The sequence below is a fragment of the Phalacrocorax carbo genome, chromosome 5 (genome assembly GCF_963921805.1).
Source record: "Phalacrocorax carbo chromosome 5, bPhaCar2.1, whole genome shotgun sequence".
In the NCBI taxonomy this organism is placed as follows: Eukaryota; Metazoa; Chordata; class Aves; order Suliformes; family Phalacrocoracidae; genus Phalacrocorax; species Phalacrocorax carbo.
This window is the reverse complement of record NC_087517.1, coordinates 21,124,799-21,146,515: the sequence shown is the minus strand read 5'-3', so window position 1 is coordinate 21,146,515 and position 21,717 is coordinate 21,124,799. Positions and strand designations below refer to the sequence as shown.

General features: G+C 35.3%; 1 protein-coding gene across 1 annotated transcript; it reads left to right on the top strand.

The window, feature by feature from the left end:
* Positions 1-527: 527 nt before the first annotated feature.
* Positions 528-20,746, top strand: SLC38A11 (solute carrier family 38 member 11). Its single transcript, XM_009507494.2, has 10 exons — positions 528-602; positions 2,846-2,980; positions 4,810-4,875; positions 5,909-6,015; positions 6,555-6,634; positions 13,201-13,271; positions 14,222-14,383; positions 16,110-16,222; positions 16,888-17,019; positions 20,085-20,746. Exons 1-10 carry the CDS (start codon positions 542-544, stop codon positions 20,328-20,330), a joined length of 1,173 nt encoding a protein of 390 aa, XP_009505789.1. The 5' UTR covers positions 528-541; the 3' UTR covers positions 20,331-20,746.
* Positions 20,747-21,717: the final 971 nt, after the last annotated feature.

Genomic DNA, 21,717 nt, shown 5'->3' with positions numbered 1-21,717 from the left:
AAACAGCCCTTGTTAGTAAGCCCAGGAGTAAAGGAGGAAACAGTGATCTGGCTTCAGCTGGATTTAACATTATCAACTCTATCATAGGATCAGGCATTATAGGTAAGTATACTTTTCTTCACTACCCTGTGTGTTCAGCCTTGTTTTTACATACATGACTATCCAGTTTGGGGAATAACACTGTCATCTTACTTTCTGCTGCTGTTCCTAAAGATTTTTCTCTATTTTTATTTGTTTACTCTGCAAAAATGCAGAAGTGTCAGCTGAGATCATGTCTCTCAGTGATAAATACCCTACAGCCTCTTTGCTTTAATCATCAAAGAGAGCTGGTTGGGCAGGTGCTGACTGAACTTCACACCTAGGCAACACTTTGTCCACTAAAAATTATCTTTCTGAGGTTATTAAGTGTGCTGGTCCAATTTGGGAGATCAGTAGAATTTTTTTTTAAAATCTGATTATTTATTTTGGTCGTTACAAATAAGTATTTGGAAAGGTGGTTCTGTAATCTCTCCTTTTCTTATTTACAGGATTGCCATATTCAATGAAGGAAGCTGGTTTTCCACTAGGAGTACTGCTTTTATTTGGGGTTGCCTATATCACAGGTACTCTAAAAGCAGTTTCTGTTGTAAAGTGAAAATTAGTCTTGCAATGTTTAGCTGATCTTGAGCTTAACAATACCTTAAACAGACATATCTATGACAAATGACAATTTTTTCTCTTACCTCACTAATCCCTTGAGCAGATTAGTAAAAGTTGAGAATTATACTGTGCAACATATAAAGCTGCTTTTTGTGTGCATTTTATTTTCGTAAAGCCTAATTTCTTAGACTAGGTCAAGGTGACATTTGGAAGAATAGCCATTATTTGTGCCTCATAGTTACCTGTTTTAGTCCACTGCCTTTACCCTAATTAAGAAACTGATCCTTGAGCAGGTTGTATGTCACCTTTTTTAAATATGCCACAGAATTAAAACCTTTGGTTGTACTATGATTTTGAATATTTTATTTAATTATCATTCATCAGAAAAAAATTGATTTACCTTCAAAAAGGGGCAAGTTTTGGAATCACATGTTAAATAAACATAAGTAAATCCATTGGCATCAAAGGAGAATCTTTGAAAAGACTCTGTGGTTTCACGTCTTAAAACAATAAACCAAGTCAACATGAATGACACAAATTCTGTTACCCGACGCTGAGCAGCAGTTGATGCTTTTAATTGTTTAAAATACCATTTAAGGGTCTGAATAAATGATCAAGGTTTGAATGGCAAACAGTATAACAAGGAATGTGTTCTTTATGAATGGAAAATTTTGTCTATGGCTGATGGCAAAATACATTAATGAAACCATATGATAAACATAGCTCAGAAATTTCAGTAACTTTTCTGTAGGAAATCTGATTTGTCCTTTGCATTTCTAAGTATTTTGAAGACTTAATGGCCATAGGCCCAGAACCTGTGAATTAAATTCAGCTTTTTATTATGTTAAAGATGTGGCTCAATATATCTTACACAATCAAATTATAACTATAGTTACAACTTTTTGACTTGCAGCATTTAGAGTACAGGTTAAGTATGTAACATTAACATTTATTTTCTCTAGTTTTTACTGAATAATTGCCAAACAGCTGTTATTTAGCAATTGTCACTGTGTTTCTTTTTGGGGGATGTTTTTGAATAATACTGGGTATAGTCCTAGATTGAGAGACATATACAATTTTACATTATTTAACAATAAATCTTTTTCAAGTTTTGTGGGTCTAAGATCCCTTGCTACAAAGACTTAATATTTCTTGTACAAAATCAGCTCAGTATGCAACATAATTGATAATGAACACTTCACTCTGCTTTTGTCTGCTCCCAATTACAATTTAAGTGCGTATATATTGTGTAAGAATTGCATATGCTCCTTGGCTTTCACATTAACAAATGGTAGAAATCTCTTTTGTAAAGACTGTGAAAATGTCATCATTTTAGTCATTCCCAGAAGATAATAAACACCAATACTGTTCACAGAAAGGAACTGTTCCTATTGCAGCATAGGCTACAAGCTAAGTGAAAGCCAGATGAGGAATAGACGAGGTCTAGCTACTATCTGTCAAGACATCTGCGCTAAGGTAATAAATTTTGTGCTGTAACTAATTGGACTGGAAAATCCCATGGTGCTCAAATGAATACTAAAGCATAGCTTGACATAACAGCAATATTTTGAACTGTTCTTGATAAAAAGTTGAGGTTCAATGGTGGCATCACCCTGTGACATCAGCTCTGTCTCAAGGGACATTGCTTCATGATTTTCCAGATAAACCACTCTGCGCATGATTTATTTTAAGTCTCCAATAAAAATATTTTTTTTTGTAAACAGTGGAGAACACACAAAATACTAACCAGGCTTTCTCTTTCACAAATTCAGATAAGTAGCTGAGTAAAGTGATTGAGAGTTCTAGCACTGTGACATGGGCAGTCCTCACAGTTTACCCCCTTTCAGGGTACAATCAAATGCTCCATCCATTCAGGACCTCTCTGCATTATTAATTGAATTTTCCTTTCTTGGTGCTTGTGGCAGTTCTCATTCCCTTTGACCATACTGGCAACTGAAGAAAATTAGTCTGTTTCTGCAGTCCCTAATTGGGAAAGCTGGAATTTCCTTCCAATATAATACTGAATTACAATGAATTATCCTGGTTTTGGTGGATTTGAGATTCTTTGAGATTTTTTTTTATCCCTGTGCTTCCCAGTGCCACCGTTTCCGTTTTACAGACATTTTTTTAAGGAGTGGAAACTTTGAGCAGTAACCAACCACAAGTTGGTTCATACTGTCTTAACAGTACTTTTATATTTTAACAGATTATTCCATTATATTACTGATCAAAGGAGGGAACCTCTCCAATACCAACACCTATCAAGAGCTGGTCAGAAAAACGTACGGTCTTGTAGGTTATCTAATTCTTTCAACTCTTCAATTTTTATATCCATTTATTGGTAAGATCACATAAAATATAAATGTTTAAGTTTTTTAAAAAACAAGCTTTTTCACAGTACCTCATTCCTGCACTGCTTAAATGTTAAGAACTCTGTAAAGAATATACTGTATATGCCTCTTTCCTATTAAAAAAAAAAAAATCATTAAAAATTACTTGGTGTGTTCTGAAGAATGACTGAGGAAGAATTCAGTGAATTGGAGCACCAGAGTAATGGAAATGAACTGAAATGTAACAGCAGAGAAAATCATGAGCACACATTTAAAAATTAATGACAAAAGTAACTATGGGAAATAAGAGAAAAGAGATTCTGTTCTAGAATGAGTAACAGAGCACGGATCTGATGTGCCTGAAACAAAAGGAAGATATGACTTCAGGAGTATATTAAATTGATATTTTTTCCAAAGATGTAGTATTACTGTCACTGGAGAAGCCACTGCTCAGATCTTGCTTGAATATTAGGTACTGTTATTGCTCTTCAAAAGCATTGATTCAGCCTCATACCCAATGAGGTACTAGGAAATTGGGCAGTCAAGACCTCTTTGAAGAAGCAATAGTAAAAGACCAAACAGGTATAATCTGGGAGGGAATTAATTAGACTGGAAGCTTAAAATAAAGTGATATTCTGAATCTGTCCCCTACAGTAGTAACATATTTAAATAAAATCTTAAATAATTGGACATCGCCCTCAGACACATGATGTGAATTTTAGGGCTGTCTTATGCAGGGACAGAGGTTGGACTCTATGATCCTTGCAGGTCCCTTCCAACTCAGGGCATTTTATGATGCTATGATATTTTCACACATGGGGCTGCAAGAGGTAGTGACTTGAGACACCAAGAGTCTGGACTTGGTGACCGCACAGTCCCTGCTCAGAATTCCTACTTCATGAATAATCAGTCTGAATTCAGTACAGGTAGGTGATATTTTTAAGGGACTCAAGTTACTGTTACTGCATGTAACAACGTTACACACGACTTAAAAAGAGCGTAATTACTACTTCATAGAGAATATGGAAAAGAACTGTAAAGATCTCAGTCCTTGCCATGGAACTGATTATATATATATGTATGTGCTTGAATTTATTTCTTTAAGTAGTGTTAATGGCTTATAAATAGTCACTGTTGTGAAATTGTGCATTAGTTAAGGTCAATACTTCTATGTGTGCTGTCTAAATGGTGAAGATCACATAAGTATATAAATATTTTTTGTGTGTATTTATACACACCCTTGAAAACATATACACAGTTGTAGTGTAGAATAAGATAAGAATAAAATATGAATGTTAAGGCCATAGTTCATATTAATGGAGGAAGGAATGGGAGTCCATATCTGGTATCTTAATCTGTTTTTTCCTCCTTTCTTCTGGTTTAAAGATTTTGCTAACTTTTTGCATAAGCTAGGAAGTCCTGTGCATTTGATTGCAGGACTGATTATTAGACTCATACAGGAACTTTGTTAAATAGAAACAAGAATTTGCAAATAAACTGGCAAAGAATTGCTGTTAGAAACAAATATTTTTTAAAAGCCTTTTCTCCTCTTCTAAAGTAAGTTTATATGGCAAGTCAGCACAATTGCTTTGCTTATTAGACTGGATTCTTGCTTAGGTTGTATCTTTTAAAAAAAAAAAAGTGAAATGAAAAGAGGGGAGTGTTAAAGAATTTTATTTCGTTTATTTTAAACCTGAAACATAGAAGTTGTTGGTGTTGGCCAGAATTCATACAAAAGGGATAGTGGCATATAATCCTGAAGTCTACAAAATATGTGTATTAAACGTTTATCAAATATTTCATTTGACTTGTACTAACAGAAAATTTCATTTTCTTTAAGCTATGATCAGTTACAACATAATAACAGGAGACACTTTAACTAAAGTTTTTCAGAGAATTCCTGGAGGTAAGATGCATTTAAAAAGTTCAGAACAGGGAAAATGTATTGGATAGGAATATAGTGTAAGTACTTAGGGTTTAGCATCCCATCAGTCTGAAGTCCTACCTGTTATTTTGCTTCTAAATTCCTCTTAAATATTGTTCAAGTTAAGAACTGGAAGCGTATCTGTATGAGTGGTTTTTTGCATTGTTTGGGGTTGGTTTTTTTTTAAAGTCTTTTTCACATAGCACATCTTTTCACCTGGCTGGTAGAAAGAGGTGGGAAAGCATTAAAATCTCCCAAATAATAGATGGAACTGAACACAGACTTTCCCTGTCAATTGCCAGTTGCTTTCCAGCCATAATTATTCATCAAGCTTCCATGCAAACCCGTGATTCATGGTAGCTTGACTGAAACTGAGATATGTTTTATTTTAAGTTGTCATTGGCTTGAAAAAAAACCACCCACCAGTTGTACACATAAATCCCACTTATTGCAGGGAATATGATAACATTATTGTTGCCTTCTCATGGTAATCTGTATTTTGCAAGTGGAAGCCAGCTGACAGCAAGAAAGGAGGTGCTCAAAAGAAACCTCAAATTAACTTATTTTAGAACCTTTCTTTAAGAATTTGCTTGTCTTCAACTGCACAGTAATTGATGTTAACACACAGTGCCAAAAAAATCCAGAAGCGTAAATGGTAGAAAGAAGTAGTAAAATGTTTTACTTGCAGTCTGCCAACATTGACCCAGGCATGATGAAAGAAATTAGTAGTGATCTATATGTAGAAATGCCAGACTTCCAAAGTCTGGTATAATATGTCCCATATGTTATGCATTTGGCTTGAATTTGCTGAATTCTTGTGATTATGCACATGCTGTGTACGGCTTCCTCACTGTTAGTTAATGCCTAGTCTTTATTTCAGTGTTACTTAGCTTGAATAAAGGGGGTAAAAGCCTGGTCAACATCAGAGTTTGTTACACCTAGCCTTTTACATGTAACTAATCTGTTCCTCATGTCAGTCCCTTAGACAAATAAATTCTTTTCTTTTTTGCTTTAGTTGGACCAGATAACATGCTTACTGACCGTCACTTCATAATTTTTCTTAGCACCATCATCTTTACCTTGCCTATATCTTTATATCGAGACATAGCAAAACTGGGAAAGGTAAATCATAATAGCAGCTGGTTTTTGGTTTACTTTTCTGTGTGCTGTTAGAAAATAAGTGCCAGTCATAACTTAATGTATTTGAACTCAATTACATCTGGCCAAAGCATGTTAAATATTTTAGAAATTCAGACTGTCTTCTGTCCCAAGAAATATAAGAAGACTTGGAACAGCTTAAGCAAAACTTTGGTCTCCATATGAATCGCTGGAGTTTTTCCATCTACTGCTAGTAAAACTCAAATCCTGTAAAGCACTGGGTGACACAGGCCAGATCTTGAAATGCTGAGCACCTTTGATTAGAAATGTTTAAATGGAACTATCACTTAAAATTAGACAAATAGTTGGTTAGTTACTCAAAGAATAACGAATTATAAGATGATGATATAGGACAAGTTTTCTAACTATAAATATTTGACATGTGATATCTAGAACTTTACTTGGTTGTTAATTATTATTTAGGGGAAAAAAAGTACATTATACTGCTAAGAGGACAACCTTTCAGCAGCTTACCGACTGAATTCGTGTTTTTACCTTTACAGGTATCTCTTATTTCTCTGATTTTAACCATTGTCATCCTGATTATTGTGATGGTGAGAACAGTAACATTCAGTCCACAAGTGTGAGTATTCTTGCACTTGCCACAAAGTGAATTTTTGATCATATGTAATCTGTTATTTCACTGTTACATATATCTGCGTAGTTTTCGAGCATGGCTGTTTTGAGAGACAGATATTTGGAAAAATAAATCTGTATTAACACTAAAACAAAATGAACTGCTAAAACATACTTTATCTTTTTTTTTCTTCTATTGCACATAAGCAAATTTAGAAAAAGCCTCAAAAGCCCTACAAATTAATTGGAAATTGTGTGTGATATGGCTAATAGCAGGTGGCTCCTGAGCAGGCATGTAAGCTTGTCTGTCATTTGAGAAATCTTTAATTTTGTCCATTATTGTCAGATGGCCTGTATTTACAGTCCTAAAATAGATAGTGTTTCAGGAATATATCTTTTTCTGTTTATACAATGATTGCATAATAAAAATGGAATAATGGAATATGAACAATGAAAAGAAAAAAGAACACAATAATAAAAAGTTTATTCTGTCATTTGAGAAAAAAACAATATAAGCGTGCAGAACTGATTTCGAGCACTCGTACTCTGAAAGTAGCATTTACCATTGGACATTGGAGTGTTCTAGGCAATTTCGTGCACATGAATGTGTTGTGGCAATGTTTTTATAATTATATTGCAAGAAAGTGTTTTGAATCTATTATCTTTCCTTTATGGCCTACAGGATGTCTTACAAATTCTTCTCAAATGTGTATCGTGTGTCTCTTTTACTGCATTTCATGTTGATTGCTTCTTGGCCTAACCGCAGTGGATATGGACAGCAAACTGTTCATTCTTTTTCAAATGCTTAAAAAACCACAAGTAAAGAGCTGTAACTTGTCCCTCTTTGATGATCCTTTCTATAGACTAAACAAGCACAGTTTCTTTGGTGTTTCTCTTTGTGTCATTTCCTGTGCTACTGATCATTCTCAATGGCTGCCTTAAGTTCTCTGTAAATTAAAGCGATATTGTGGTACCCCAGCTGCCTGTGGTATTCCCACTGAGGAGCAAAGAAGAAAGACTGATATATCTTACATGCAGAGTGTCTCGAGATCCCTTTCAACTGTATCTTTTGGGGATTGACACGCTCCTGTTCATGTAACCTAGGTACATGTTTGCCTCTTTGGAAAATAACATGATATTGTGGACGTGCCTTGAGTTTGCAGTATAACTGAAGCACCAAGCCCTTCTCTGCAGAACTGTGAGCTGGCAGTTTTTTCTTTCTTTTATTCTGCTCTCATGAAGTTTGAGGGTTTTTTTTTTGCTTGTTCCTCCCTGCTCTGTTCTAGTGAAGCCATTTTTTCCCCTGCATAACTGTAGAATTTGTCATTACACAATTGAATGCTGCTTTATCAGATGATTTCTCCATTTACTACCATAGTTATGATTTTTCTTTTTTCACCCTGTTCTCTAGCATGCTTGTGTTAACTGTACTTATCATGCTTTCTGTTAAGGATTTACTTTTTGTTCCATTATTCAAGGTACTGCTGAATACATTCAAAAGTGCTGGAATCAGGCCAGGTTCCATGGGAAACCCATTCAGATACCTTCCCACTTTGATAATTACTCTCTGAGTAGTAATCAGTTTTCACTTACCTTTAGATTTTTCAAAGAGAAGATTGCTTCCCTTTGAGAAGTACAAGAAGATTATCCAGGAATGATAAAAATGTCTTGTTGCTTAAATACAGTTCACATTCTAGTTGAAATTTGTATCTATTATTTGGACAACAGAGAATGTTATCTTTCCTAGAAACCTTCCGCAATGTGTTAGACCATCAGTGAATCAAAAATATTATTACTGTTTTTAATTATTCGATGTGCTTGAAGCTGGGCTGAAAACCAGCAATAAGTCTTGGAGTGTTGGTTAGGTGTTTTTGTTGTTGTTTTTTTTTAGTTGCCTTGGGAGTGGAGCAGGTTGTCCAGGGACATTACAGGAGTGTTATTTTCTTGTTAGTTCTTAGGAAAAAAAATATTTGCAATGAAGTATTACTTGGTTTAATTTATTTCCTCTTACAATAAATATGAAACTGAGGTGCCCTTTTTTTTTTCCTTTTGATTTATTTCATCCATATGATTATTGTTGCCTGAAGGACATAATGAACTTGCAGGTAAAATCCAGTGTTTTGGACCCAGAGATTACCCTCACTAGTTTGAGATGTTGGATAAAAATACATTTTGATGATCTGTTTTCTACTTTATTTCTATGTGCTTTATAGCTGGGTATTTTTCTACTGTGATCAAAAACAATGGCTTAGAATTATCTCAAACTGTGAATGTGCAGTATGTTAATACTGCATAAAATAACTTCATGTTTCAAAGCTGAAACTAACATTCATTGCTGTAAAAAACCAATATTTTATGTAGCTTATAAAGATGGATCATTTTCATTTGCTGTTCTTTTGGAAAGAATGTAATGATGTCAGTGTCTGCATAATACGTAAATCTCTAGGAAAAACTTCAAGAGCATCTGCTACACATAAATAGGATGTGAGAATTACTCAACTGGCAGCTGATCACAGGGATGAAACACCAAGTGTTCAGGAAAATAACTTGAAAGGAGAAAGCTGATTCTTTTCTTCGTATAAATAAACCAGTAGTAAGCAAAGATAAGCTTTAATGTGTGATGAAATTAAAAATTAAAACCTAAGCTACCGTATATTTACAGAACTGGTAAGTAGTTCATTAAGGAAGAAAGAGGAGTTAAAGCAGCTGTAACGAAGTGGAAATGACATATACCTTTGCCTTTTCTGTGTTCTTTAACAACCAAGGTGACTTTGAATTTAAAATTCAAGGCTGATGTAAGCATTACTCATTTTCTTTCCATTATATTGATTGAAATTATATTCAACATCTATAAACTTTGTCAGCATCTAACAATGGAAGTCTGTCACTCTTTCCAACATGTAGCTCCCCTGTCAAACCTGTGACTTTGCTTCTTCTCTAGAAAGTAATGGTTTGGGGTTTTTTTCAGTCAGTGTTTTGTACCTGCAAACTGGGTTGAGATCAGGGGCATATGTTTTTCTTGCCCTCCTTAAAGATATTTTGCTTCTGGTGCACTACTGTATTATATTTGGCAGCATTTCTACATAAATGACAGAAAAGATTTTTGCATAGCATGGCTTCTAAGACGGGGAGTATTACACTGTAAATATTTTACAAGAAGTAGAAGATATGCTGGTTTTAGACTGCCAAACAAATTTGTCCAACTCTTACTCGTGATCTAAATGTGAAATGCCTTTTACCCTGTTTGGAGGTCTTATTTGACTGGTTCATTTGTTCTTTTCATTTTCCCCTGTTCTAATGTAGATAAACACTAGTATTTTCTAAGCTTTTTTGAACTCACTAGCATGTTTATTATGCTATACTTTCCCTTAAGTGTACTGAAGACTGAGTTATTTTCTTAACCTCTAGGCTTTCTTCATTGCTACTTTTCACTACCTTCCTACAGACAGTTTTAATTGTCAGTCTGTCTTGCTGTTGTCTTACTTTCAGCTGAGACGTCTTCCTATCTGAGATCTCCCTTGGAATATCTTTTTGTTTGACCTTTTACCATTTTTGTTCCAAGATTCAGTTATATCACCTCTCAGCTTTTACTTTTTGTTACAACTTATATATATATGATAGACAGTACAGCTCTCAACAACTGCATTTAGTATCACAAACATATTTTTTCGTTATCTTTCATTCTGTTTCATCTAACTACTACTGCTCTAGCATGAATAAAACTTTGTGTTCGTGCAGGCATAGCCTGTGTTTTTCATATACTGAGTGAGAAGCGGTCAGCTAGCTCTTTTTGTCATCCAGGGATATTTGCAGCTACTGCTATTCTTATAGCAGCAGCATTTAAAATCTTCCCCAAACAACTCCTAACAAGAATCTAGGTCAGACTGGTCAGAACAAAGGTCCTTCTCAAAACAAAGAAGAAAAAGATTAAAAAAAAAGAAAAAAATCCATCTTGAACAGCAGCAGCAGTATTGAAAAAGTAAAAAGTAGAGTATGTACGGTATTGTCTCACATTCTCATATTCTTGAGATAGACTCAGCCTATGTGTGCATCTGCCTACACAGACGCATGTATTTATATGAATGAGTATATGTATATTTACCTTGACATGTGTGATATTGCCATTAGGTGCCCTTTTTCTTGTGAGCCATTTCAAGTGATTATTCACGGTATGGCTCTTCCATAACTATCAGGTACTGTTTCCTGTCAAAATTTTCTCTTTCCCAGTCTGAAGTCTTATTTTATACAGACACTTCAATGTCACCTGCACCCTTTTCAAGGAGCTTTGCATAAATCTCTGTCACACAGACTGGACTTTGGAGGTGATTTGTTGTTGATATGGTGGGAACTCTAGAGCTTTGACTTTTCATTCTAAATGCTCAGAAATTTAATTTCTTACTGTGTTGCTTTCAATTCTTAGTTTATGTGTTGCATCTATGCGAGACCCCTCTATCCCCAAAGTATGAAAATGGTTTTCAAAAGACATGCAGCAGTGTATGACTTACTGTAAGAAGTAGTCATATACTGTTGCATATGTCATCTATACCAACATGCGTTGTATGACATTGCAATCTGCTGGTAGTGTTCAAATTGTGGATCTGAAATTCTTCCTCCATTCTGCAAATAGAATTGAAGGAATTTATCTTCTTACACTGCTAAATAAACATGATTTGATTCTCTTGGATTCTTTTTCCCCCAAATAATACTTCTAATCTGATTTGTCGTTCTTCCATAGAGCAAAGCTGTATTTTGGTCTGTTGCATATTGCTAGTGCATAAGCTAACACTGTGGAGGGGGAAAAGTAGCTTCTGTGATATTTTTTTTTTAATTGATTTGGCCACTTTATTAAAAATATTTCAACTGGAATTCACATGCTTTCTACATTCCTTTTTTTTTTTAAACCCCTATTTCTAGGAACTTATACTATAGCTATACTATTGCACAGGATGTACCATTTTCACAGAAATTAAATGTTTCAGGCAAAAGCATTCTTTATTTCTGTGCATTTTAAAAATATTTTGGTGTATAGGATATTAGATAATCTAAGTGTTAATTATTAATAGAGAAGGGGGTAAGGAGGCTATCACAAATTCTGTTGTCAAAGGGAAATAAAATGAGTTTTCATTCCTTGTGTTTGATATCAAAGCTGACCTCTAGTGGCTATAGAATGGAAGAGTTGTGATGGTCGCCTTCTGTATTCTGGACAAAAAACTGAACTTGATTTTGATGCTCAGGTTCTTTTCACTTCAAAGTTAACCTTAGCAACCATGGCTTATGAGCAGAAAAGGTGCTCTAAGTCTGAACTGAATAAGCATTAGACTGTAAATTATTTTTTTTTAAAATATAGAAAAGGAAGGAATGACTATTTGAGCTCTCATGAAATTGTAAGATATGAGTTCTGAAAGGGGAAACAGCAACACCTTGTTCTTTTCTTTTTTTTTTTTTTTTTTTAGTGGGTGGGGGTGGAGTTTAAACATTTGAAAGCAATGAAAGCTGGCATAGCATATGCCACTACAGCTGTCAAAACCAGCCAGATAGCACCAGAGAGAGGGAGAGAGAAAGCTGCCATTGTTACCTTCCCAGAGCTGGCATGAGTGCCATACTGCTTTCTAGGGCAGTAGGAAAATAACAGTTAAGGCCTCAGGTGGCAGCAGCTTTCCCTCTAAATAAAAACAGAGCAATCAAAGTTAGTAGCAGCCAACTTTTTAAGAGCAAGCTTCTCTGTACTGCACCTTTGCCTGTGCTTTAATATTACAAATATAATGTTCAACTGGCTTGTGAATTTAATTTTATATTTTTATCAAACTGTAGTTCTGGCAAAAGATGTTTCGTGTCCTTCTCCTTTCCTTCACTTTGGCTCTTTATTCAGAGAGGCAGTTCATGCATCAAGTGGTTTTTCACAAAGTATGCTGATGGTTTTCTGTGGTGGTGCTCTAAGAATTACAATTACCACCGGTCCAAAATTGTGGGCATATCTTAGAGGAGCAGATGTGGGGAATACTACATTCTTGCCTGATTATAAAAGTCTCCATATACTCTCTTACACTGTATTTTATCACTCCTTTGGGAACTAGCAGAATTCCTTTACTATGAGGAAGAATTGGAACAGGTGTAAAGAAAGGCAAACTGTCTCATTTGATTTGTAGCCTAGGAAAAAAATCTCTAGGCTGCATGTAATACATGTGCAAATTCAAAGGAAGAAATTGCCTCTAAATAGTCAGAAGAGATTTTGGGTTGAGATGACCTTAGTCAGACTCAGTAACAGCTTTTACCTTCCCTGTTGCTGTTTGTTGGTATATGATGACTTGAAGAGTTTATTTACAAAACTGGTCACTGAAACAGTCTGACATTTTTGGCTCTGAAAACTGATTACAGAAATACTTGAATCAAAACAAGGTAGGTGAGAAGGATATCTCCCAAGTTGCAACTTATTGTTGATGAACACTGTGGCCTGCTTCAGAGAGTTCTGGAGATCTGACTAGCAATTCTGTATTACTGCATAGTATTTTAAATTATTTTTAGTAACTGATAGTTGAAAAGAGGATAATCTATTAAAACAAATATCCGTTTTAGACCCAAATCGGAAAACGCATGGATATTTGCAAAACCAAATGCAGTGCAAGCTGTTGGGGTGATGTCATTTGGTAAGTATTATTTTTTGTATTTTCAATGTTCAGATCAACTGTAAGAAATTGCTTTAATATTTTTGACCTAGAAATTGCATATTTTAATAATCATCGGTTTATATTCGTGTTAAGCTTGTTTAGAAGAAAATGAAGTTGACTTTGAGTCATCTATAGGTGAATTTAATTGTTATGGGTTTAAGACAATATCCCCATCCATTGCCCATCTGGCCCTAGAGACTATTGCCACTGTAGCAGAAACAGTGGTGTGGCACATGAATCCAGCTCAACTGTCCAGGTCATCTTAAAACACCTGCATCAATAGGGTTAGACTAACTGATAAACTGGGGAGGCTGTGATCATTCTGCATTCTCTTGGATAACCTCAAACTGAAAAATCTTAGACTGCAATGCATACGTTCCCTAGAGTGCCTGTTGCTTCCCATTTCTCACAGTGAACCATTCAGGTGAGTCTCAACTCGCCTCCATTATCCTCATTCTAAAATCTGTTCCTATCTGGAGGACTACTTGTTATCGCTGTGATAATCTGAGGCCTCCTAATGCTTGCTGCTGCTGAAAATGGATGTCATAGGAAGTGTAAAAGTAGCAAATGGCTCTGTGGATTTAAAAAAACCCAACAACCTCAAAACTGCTGTTGGGTTCTTAAGCAAAAGTGCAGAAAGAGGGAATAGAGGTGGAATAGGTGTATGGAGGGTTGGAAAAGGCATGGCATTTTAGGTTAATGTAATCAGAATCATCTCAGCATTAATATAAACCTTCACCACATCAAATAAGTAAGTAAAAGGTCAAGGCATTTATCTTTGCCACTCATTGCAGGATTAATGCCTGTATTTGAGTGGATTCAAACTATGCTGTGTCTCTTCTACCTTGGAATATTCACCCCATACATTTATTTTATATGCATATATGCATGATTTCATACATTTGCTTTAACTATTATGTGTGTTTCAGCATTCATCTGCAACCATAACAGCTTTTTAATATATGGGTCTCTGGAAGAACCCACATTAAAGAACTGGTCGCAAGTCACACATGTGTCTGTCTCACTCGCTGTTGTTATCAGTATAGTGTTTGCTGCATGTGGATATATGACTTTTACAGGATACACAGAAGGTAAAATGCTTGATCCCTCAATTTTGGTGATTGCTGTAATCCTTAGATTTCTGCCTTTCTGTCTGGCACGCTGTTATTATCTTAGTGATTGTGAAAATGCCAAAATCATACTATGTTTGGACAGAAATAGTTAGGACATTCCTTGTGGTTACCCAATAACCAAACCAGAATACAAAGATGTCAGCTACAGGCTAATAGGTGTCAGATTCACAAGTGTAAGCCTCACCAGTGAAAGTCCCCTGTGAATACCTCCATAATCAAAATACTTCTGAGTTCTAAGCATCTATTTTTTAGCTACATGGTCCACTAGCAGAGAGCAGAAAGAAGAAAAATTGCCTTGATTTTTCTACAAGGTGCCTGGCATGTATTTTTGTACATTCTCCTGTATCTTTTCCTGTTTGTGCTAATATAGCATCCTAGCTCTGACTTAGAGATATTTCCTATCTTTACAGCAGCTGTTCTGCTGTAACTAATCTGACTGTCACATCTGTGTGTATATGAATATATATATAAAAATATATATAATCATTGTTACATCATACTATTTAACAGCATTTTATTGAAGTGGAAAAGGTGCTTTCAAAAGAACAAGGCATAAATTTATTCAGTGCATCAGCTTCTTCAGGAAAAATACACATTTCATAAGCAAGCTTATGTTATTTAATAGTGCTTTTCCAAATTGTAGGAGCAGGCTTCCAAGCTTTTTCCTTTCCTGATGAGCAGGACCATGTAGTTGAGAACAGGGGAACTGTAGGACGGGGGTTACTGGTTGATCTGTCCTCCTTTTTCCCTGCCTCCAGTGCTGTTTATGCAGAATAACTTACTGTCCTAGATGCAACTGTAGCTAGACTAAGTGCAAACACGTAGCTATTTCAAGTATTGAACGCCCTGACTGCAGCTATCGCTCAGCATATGAGTCTGCTGTAAGCAGGTTTCGTCTTACCTTATGTCTTCCCTGTCAAAATCTTTTGGCTGTTTTTTCTAAAGTACACCTTATTGCTTCTTCAGTGCCATTGTGCTCCTAAAAGTAGTGAATCATAAGACAGTATAGTAATCAGGTAGAAAAGACCTGGTAGATAATCTGATTACTGTCTTGCAGTCTCTCTTGTGCCTGAGAGATCATTATTACAGATTCTTTGTGGTAAACGTTATGCAAGATGATGATTTGAATTCTCTAGCAATGCTTTTGTTGTTATATATAAGATTTGCTAGGTAATAATCCATATGTTTATAATGGGCTCTAAGGGTCAGAATATTTGAAATTCTTTACTGCACCAGCTGTGATTAGGTACTGTCAGGGAAATGTAGTTCTCCAGAAGTAACTCTCTGGTCTTCCTTGTGTAATTGTTGTAGTTCTAGGAATTACATTTTTAAAGGAAATGTATCTTTTACGAGCTTTCTTTCTGACTTTGTCACATATTTATTTAAACAAACACCAGCATCTCGTACAAAATCTGTGCTAAGGGAAGATAACAGGTGACAAACTCTAATGTGTACGCGTTAAAATATTTTTGAAAGGTAAGTGCTACTTGAAATAAAAACACTGTTACTAGCAGGATTGGGGGAAAGTTCTTCCTGGATGTAATTTGTGCTGTAACTACAGTTTCTTGATGTGTATCAGGAGACGGGATCAGAAAGTCTTAATTACTCCAGTAATTTACACTTCGATTTGCAAATAGGCAAATGACATGAAGTTCAAACTAATTGACATTTTGCTGTGCTGTAGGAGATATATTTGAAAACTACTGTAGAGATGACAACCTTGCTACATTTGGAAGGTTTTGTTATGGAGTTACTGTAATTCTGACTTTCCCCCTTGAATGTTTTGTGACCAGGGAGGTAAGAATTTATTACATTCTCCCTTTAACAGTGTTGATGTATTAATAATGTGAGATGAATATTAATATATCTATTGTAGCTGAAGCTAGTAGTTGATCTCTAATAAAAATCAGTGTATCCTATCCTGCTGCATGCAATGAGTGTGAGGTATTAGTTGTACTGTGTAGATTCTGGCCATATAATGTATTACATTTATTATCATACTATCCAATATTACATTAATAACTACTTAATAGTATCAGGACTGCTTAAAATTCCAAGTTTGACATAAATGTTATTGCTGTCGTGTTGAGAATAGCCAAAAATAGGATATTTATCATGCTTACTAGTTTCGCTTTGTAAAAGTATCTCCATCTAGGAAATCCATCGGTTCAATAAATAATTGTAAGTGGTTTTAATTCTGTAGTGGGCAAATGAGAAGAAAGTAAGTATATCCTAAATCCTGCAGGTATAACTACGTCAGTTTTGCAAGTGTTCTGCAATTTTAGTAATGGTTGTTATGAGTTATTTCTGAAAGTGGATGAAGATGTTCTCTTGAAGCAAGGTAGGTAAAGTCCAGTTAGTGTATTCTCATCTTTTAGTTTCCTGAGGTTAGAAGATTTGGAATAAGCTGTTTGTTAACATAAAGAGCAAAATCAAGGTTTAAAATTGTGGTTCTGTTTCAGGTGATTGCCAATGTGTTTTTCCATGGGAACCTCTCAACAGTTTTCCATGTTGTTGTGACAGTAGTTATCATTGCTGTGGCGACTGGTGTATCGTTAGTGTATGATTGCCTTGGAATAGTTTTAGAGCTGAATGTAAGTGAACCTGTATACTCTTTTATTTAATAAAACAGCTTTTTATGAAACAGAACTCTGAAAAATCCGCAGCTCAACTGAAAATCTTATGTAATTTGGCACAGTAGTATTGTTAATAGGAAAAAGGGGAATTATTCACTGCTTCAAAGTTGTGTAATTAAAGGAGAAAGGAAGTTCAGGAAGTAAAGTTCATATGGTTGGGGAGGGCTTTTAGAACAGTTCTGGAGATATGGCAAGTGGAAGTGACTTACCAAATATATTTAAACTGTAGTGGAAATTGCTAAAATACTCATCCTAACTGTATTGCAGGACTGAATCTAGTACTTCTTTCTCTAATCCCTGCTTCTGATGAAATTGGCAAATTACTAAACACTGGGGCAGATCCTAATGGCTGCCTTGTGCCAAAGGGGCAGGGGGCAAAAGAAAGAACCAGTAGTAGCGAGACCATGGAGATAGTAACCTGAATTTTTCCCTGCTTTGGGCTTAACAGGGAGCAAAACCGAGTAATTTAATAACCTGATTTTTAGGAGGAAACTGCTTTGTTTGCCAGTAAACATTCCTGTTGTCTGGTATTGCCTCATAGCAGAGACGGAGCTTACCAGGCAGGCCACACAAGGCACTTATTGACTTGACCCAGTTCTAACACATTTATGTAACTGCTTGTTTTGGTTGGCTGGAACTGCCGTGTAGTCTACTGGAGACCTAGACTACTAGCTAGCAAAGTAGACATACCAGATGAAGTCAGTCTGTTTTGGCACAGGATGTACATTTAATCAAATGAAATGGTAAAACAAAATTCCAATCTGCATTTAAGATATTGTCTTAACAGTTTACCTGCACTTCAGGTTTGTTTATTTATTTATTTATTGAAAATAAATAAATAAAGCAGATGTGGAAATACCATACTCCAGGATATAAAAGAAGACTTTTTAAGGACAGCCTTTCCTTCTTTATAGAAATTCTTTAAAATTGCCTTTTTACATCCCTGTCCATCCATTTATTGATGGAAAGAGGGATTTGTTCTTTGTTACATGATACCTGTACTTGTACGTACATTATGGTACATGTACACTGTTCTGATCCACAGTGCAGTTTATCTGCACTGCAGTTTATGATGACTGCTTTTGTAGCAGTGATTTAGCAGGTCATCCTTGCACTGATATTATAGAACAGGTCTGAATATTCAGATAAGCTATTCAGTTACCCTCTATTTAAAATAATTACCAACATAGTTTCTTCTCAGTTAATCCTTTATAAATTATAACTAGCTCAAAATAAATAATAATCCTATTGGTTTGGTCAGGATATATGTTCCTTTGAAGTCTCTCATTCATGGTGTGTGTTGGTAATTTTTTTCCATCTTTTTTCCCCTCTTTTTTACATCACAAGTGCATAAAATTCACCAGTGTGTGTATATACACATCAACAAAAGTATTTAAATGTGTGCATGGGTACACACATGCCTATTCTGCCCAAATATCTGAGTACGGGTATAATGAACTTAATTAACTATGTGTACCTATATATGTATCTGTGTTTTACATTTCTTATACGGTATAATATGTTAAGAATAAATTTACACCAGAGAATTGCCAGCAACTCTTTCTAGAATGGATAAATATGTGTGATTCCTATTTGGAATGAAATTGTTTTAAAATAATCACTCAAAAGCAAACATTCCATCAATGCAATATGTTTGCCCAGAGAGGCCAAAGCAATTACGGAATAGTCAAGCCAATAGCTTGATTCAGTTACAAGTAGAAGTTGATAGCCAGGCATTTCAGTGGGTAGTTCATACCTTGTGGCTTCGTTTTTTGAGTTTTTAAGAGAGAATTTGACAATTGGCTGTAATCATTGTGCTTAGAAGATTGTTCAGCCCTGATATCCACCAGCAGAGAAAAATGAACAGGCAGAGTCTTTCCCTGTGAAAGACTTCTCAGCAAGCTTTCTGTCCAGCAGAAGAGCTGTCTTCTGGCTCTTCACCACAGATGGCATTTGCTGCTGTTTCTCCAACTCTGCTTACTTTTCCCCTGCTTTCTGATTTTAAAAGAAACACAAACCATTGTGTTTGCCCTGTGGTAGTTCCCCAGGGAAACTGTTCAATCATATGGGAGTCAAGGGTCCAGGGATTTTGATGTGCTATTCTTTTACTGGGATGCTGATTCGTGTTGCTACACCTACTTAAGAGTCTTGTTTTTTATGAAGGAAATGCTTTGTGCATGTGCCTATTTTTGATATCTGTACTGATCAATGTTAACAGGCTCTACCATACAAATACACAAAAGCTTGTACAAACATTGATGCAAAGATGTTCAGCAGGCTGTGTTACTACCTTACCGTAATTAAGTTGAAACATAGTCTTCAAGTATGTGACAAAGTAAACGACCAAAATTTCTGCATGAAATGTTCTCTTTTGGCATGTAACTCATATGTCAATCTGCAGTGGCTTTCCTAAAAAAAAGCATTGATAAAAGAAGTGTTGAAGCAGGTGCTTTTTGTCTGTCTCTGTCTAAGAGAGCATTTAAAGAGGAGCTGAATTTTTAATATGAGGGTGGGGTTTACTCTGAGAGCTTTGCTTTCATAGGGAAGTCAACCTAAATCAGGTCATAAATGTAGAAATTGATCAGAATTCTTTGAACTGCTACATGATATTTCTACTTTTTTTCCTAAGGCAGTATTATATCTAGATTCCTACATGGAATGATCTTAAATATTTTAAGACAGTTGCAGTATTGCAGAACTATTACATTTCGACTTTTACTGTATTTCTGAAGCTTAGAAAATTCTGGTAATCAGATTTAATAGTACGTGCGACATAAATCATTATTCTGTATCAGCAAAAATAAACCTGAATTATTTCAAGTAGTTTTACAGGTATTTTTGCAAGTTACTTGTGACTTAGAAAAGAAAGTTTTCCATATAGCAACACTGGAAAAGGCCTCTATTCTCTGGCTTTACTGTTGCATCAATCTAATCACAACCATTTAAAAATGTAGGTTTTTGTGCTTCACATTTAAATACATATGCTTATGAGGGTTTTCTCTATTGTTGTTTCCCACACACAGGGAGTTCTGAGTGCTACCCCACTTGTTTTTATCATCCCAACAGCGTGTTATCTAAAGCTGTCCAAAGAGCGATGGAACCATTCAGATAACCTCATATCCTGCCTGATTCTTGCTGTCGGTGTGCTAGTGATGACAGTTGGGTTTGTTTTGACTATCCTGTATCCCCAAGAATGTAGCCATGGAAAAGAAATGTTCTACTGCTTCCCTAGTAATGTTTCTTTTCACAACAGTACACTTCCACCATAGGTAGCACACCAGTCTCCAGATTAGATCAGGTACACCTCTCAGCAAGCCATACATGCCAGTTAAAGGAGTGTGGAACAAAGAGCTTTTGTTTTGATATGCACTAAGATTTTTAAACTGTATAACTGTATTTACATACTTAGTTTTATGCTGCCATCCTTTTCCAGATAAGACTTGAGTTTTAGCTGTTGAAACAAATTCTCAGAGGTGCCTTTCCACAGACATTACTTGAATAACTTGCAAACCTATCAAAAAAGGCTGCTGCTTTTTTTTTAACTTAATCTGCAATGCTGTTTAAAAGCTATAAATGAAATGTTTAGGAATGTAAAAATCTCCCGTGTTTCATTGCTGTCATTTATTTTTTATTAATTTTATAATGTGTTAATGTATATTTATTCGCACTCTGTAGTATGGGTATTTTTTTGAAGTCCTGAAAAAAAAGTATGCCTGGGTCTCTTTCTGTGTATTAAACTTCTGCTGTTAAATTGAAAGACCCGTATTGATTCTGTCTTTGATTTTGCAATAACTGTCCTTTAGTGCTGAAAGCATCCCTTGCACTGGCCCTTGAGTCAAGGGCAATTTTGTATTGACTAAACTGTAACTGATACAATTCAACTGTAACTGTTACAATTTGTGGTCTTCTAATTACAAGACTTTGCATGAATAAATCCACACAGGGGAACTTAGAAAGATTCAAGTAAATGGCCTTTGTAAAAATTTCAAGATTGACAAAGAAAATGACGTGCGTAACAAACACATCTTATGTTTATAATTCTATTTATTATTTCTGAAACTGGATTGAAATATTGCTGTCTTGCCAGGCATGTGCAGCTTGGGCAGATACTGTAAGAAAACATTCTAAATTTGCTTATCATTCTAGTCCTCTAGTTCTTTTCAATATATGGCTATTGATTTCGTCATGGTTTGTTAAATTTCGGTCATCTGTTATGTTCTCCAAAATTCATTTAACATTAAGGATTCTTTATATATATATATATATATATATGTATGTGTATATATGTACATATAAAAATATATACACACATATATGCCTGTAGAATATGAGTAATTCGAAGTTGAGAGTAAGTAATATGAGTATCCTCTATATCAGTGCTGGGATTTTGAATATGTTTTGTTATCAAATCAAACTGTGTACTTTGAGTTAGATTTTGCATGATTGTGATCATTGTGGTTCCTTTTTCAAACCATTCCTTGACAACTAGGTGTATAATGCTACTCTATTTTTATGCTGCTAAAGGAGGTAGTGATAGTGTTTGTCTCCAGTTCATCCTGCATGACAAAGCTATTTCATTCAAAACTTCTAGCTAAATGGATCTTTAAGCAAGAGTCACTGGATGATGATTATACTCATAAGAATAACGCACTTTTA

What these genes read in the sequence shown, in the direction of transcription:
- SLC38A11 (XM_009507494.2), top strand. Translation starts at nt 542, where the DNA reads ATGAAGGAAGCTGGTTTTCCACTAGGAGTACTGCTTTTATTTGGGGTT. An exon ending in ACATAGCAAAACTGGGAAAG is followed by an intron (nt 6,016 to 6,554) that starts GTAAATCATAAT and finishes TTACCTTTACAG; the next exon opens with GTATCTCTTATTTCTCTGAT. An exon ending in TTTTACAGGATACACAGAAG is followed by an intron (nt 14,384 to 16,109) that starts GTAAAATGCTTG and finishes GCTGTGCTGTAG; the next exon opens with GAGATATATTTGAAAACTAC.